The 1,241-nt window shown below is 54.6% G+C and overlaps 1 protein-coding gene across 3 annotated transcripts in view; it reads left to right on the top strand.

Annotated features, from left to right (window-relative positions):
• Positions 1-1,241, top strand: part of col9a1a (collagen, type IX, alpha 1a) — a 33,484-nt gene that overhangs the window by 2,782 nt on the left and 29,461 nt on the right. For all 3 annotated transcript variants that reach the window (XR_002167564.1, XM_019864481.1, XM_019864480.1), the window contains exons 2-4: positions 39-113; positions 918-956; positions 1,045-1,107. Coding sequence is in view for 2 of the 3 variants with exons in the window: in XM_019864481.1 (XP_019720040.1) it covers positions 39-113; positions 918-956; positions 1,045-1,107 (177 nt within the window). In the remaining variant the exon portion in view is untranslated. The remainder of the gene's footprint in view (positions 1-38; positions 114-917; positions 957-1,044; positions 1,108-1,241) is intronic.

The raw sequence follows: 1,241 nt of genomic DNA, 5'->3' as shown, positions 1-1,241 counted from the left end.
CCACACCCCCCCTCCTCCTCCCATGTGTGTTTTTGCAGAGGGGCCCGGTGGGTCCAAGAGGCCCCCCGGGACCACCCGGAATCGCCGGCGTACCCGGCGTGGACGGCATCGATGTGAGTTTTCGCCGTCGTACGCGATCCCCGATTCTTTGGCGGAAACACGAGCTCGGTGGCGTGCCGGCGACAAGGCCGCTCGGAACGCCATCAAAGCCTCTTAGCCTTTCAAAGCCCCCCACAAACTTGCGTGCGTGTGCGTTTTGGGGGGGTGGGAATTTAAAGGAGACGTGATGGATCATGAGTTGCCTTCATTTCAAAGAGTTCTCAGGCGTTTTTTTACGTCGCGAGATGTTTCAAGGTGAAAGGAATCGGAGGTGTAAAAGCAATCAGCGCTCCCAACAAAATTCAGCGCCGCTGCGCTTAGCTCCCGATTTGGGGCATGGCGGTGCTCCCCCAACGGCGTCGTCCGTTGGCGCTTTGCTGTCACGGTAGCAGCCTCGCTCGCCCGTTAACTGCCGTTGACGGCGACAGTTTTTTGTGGGTCTACTTGTGACAGGACACGTTGCTCAATCAAATGGGGCTCGGAGGCTGAATGTCTTCATGATTCCGATCCTAAAATGGCTTCTTCAAATGCGAATGGCAGACTTCCCGCGTCTTTCCAGACTTGGCTCCTTCAGACTTTTGTTTAAAAAATTTTTGTCTGCCTTTTAATGCCCCAAATTCGTCTCAAAGAGCCACAGAGGGAGAGCGAGAATGGCCGACTTCCTCTGAGCATGTGTGTGTGACTTCTTGAGAGTTTTGGGTGGCTCCCCCCCGCAAGAGCAAATTTCCCGCCGCTTCATCAAACTGGACAATTTTCAAATTGATTACAACTAGGCCCATTTTTTGGCGGTTGGGGGGGGTGTGTGTGTGTGTGTTCAGGGCGAGAGAGGAGTGGACTCCACAGTCAACGGCGGACCGGTGAGTGACCACCCACACACACACACACACACACACACGCATGCGCACCCACCCACTAAGATCTCATCCTGCTTTTTTTTTTTTGCAGGGTCCTGCCGGGGAAAACGGCAAAGACGGAGCTGGCGGGGCTGCGGGACTTCCGGGAGCAGACGTAAGTGGAGCGACGACATAAAAAAAATAAATAAATAAAAATAATAATAAAAAAAAAAAAAACCAGAGCAGGGCAAGATGGAGACAAGCGTGCGGCTTTGAGCGAGCGGCGACCGGGCGCGGGCGGGGGCGGCC

Source organism: Hippocampus comes, unplaced genomic scaffold (genome assembly GCF_001891065.2).
Source record: "Hippocampus comes isolate QL1 unplaced genomic scaffold, H_comes_QL1_v1.1 scaffold371, whole genome shotgun sequence".
Classification (NCBI taxonomy): Eukaryota; Metazoa; Chordata; class Actinopteri; order Syngnathiformes; family Syngnathidae; genus Hippocampus; species Hippocampus comes.
This window is presented reverse-complemented; position numbering and strand designations above follow the sequence as displayed.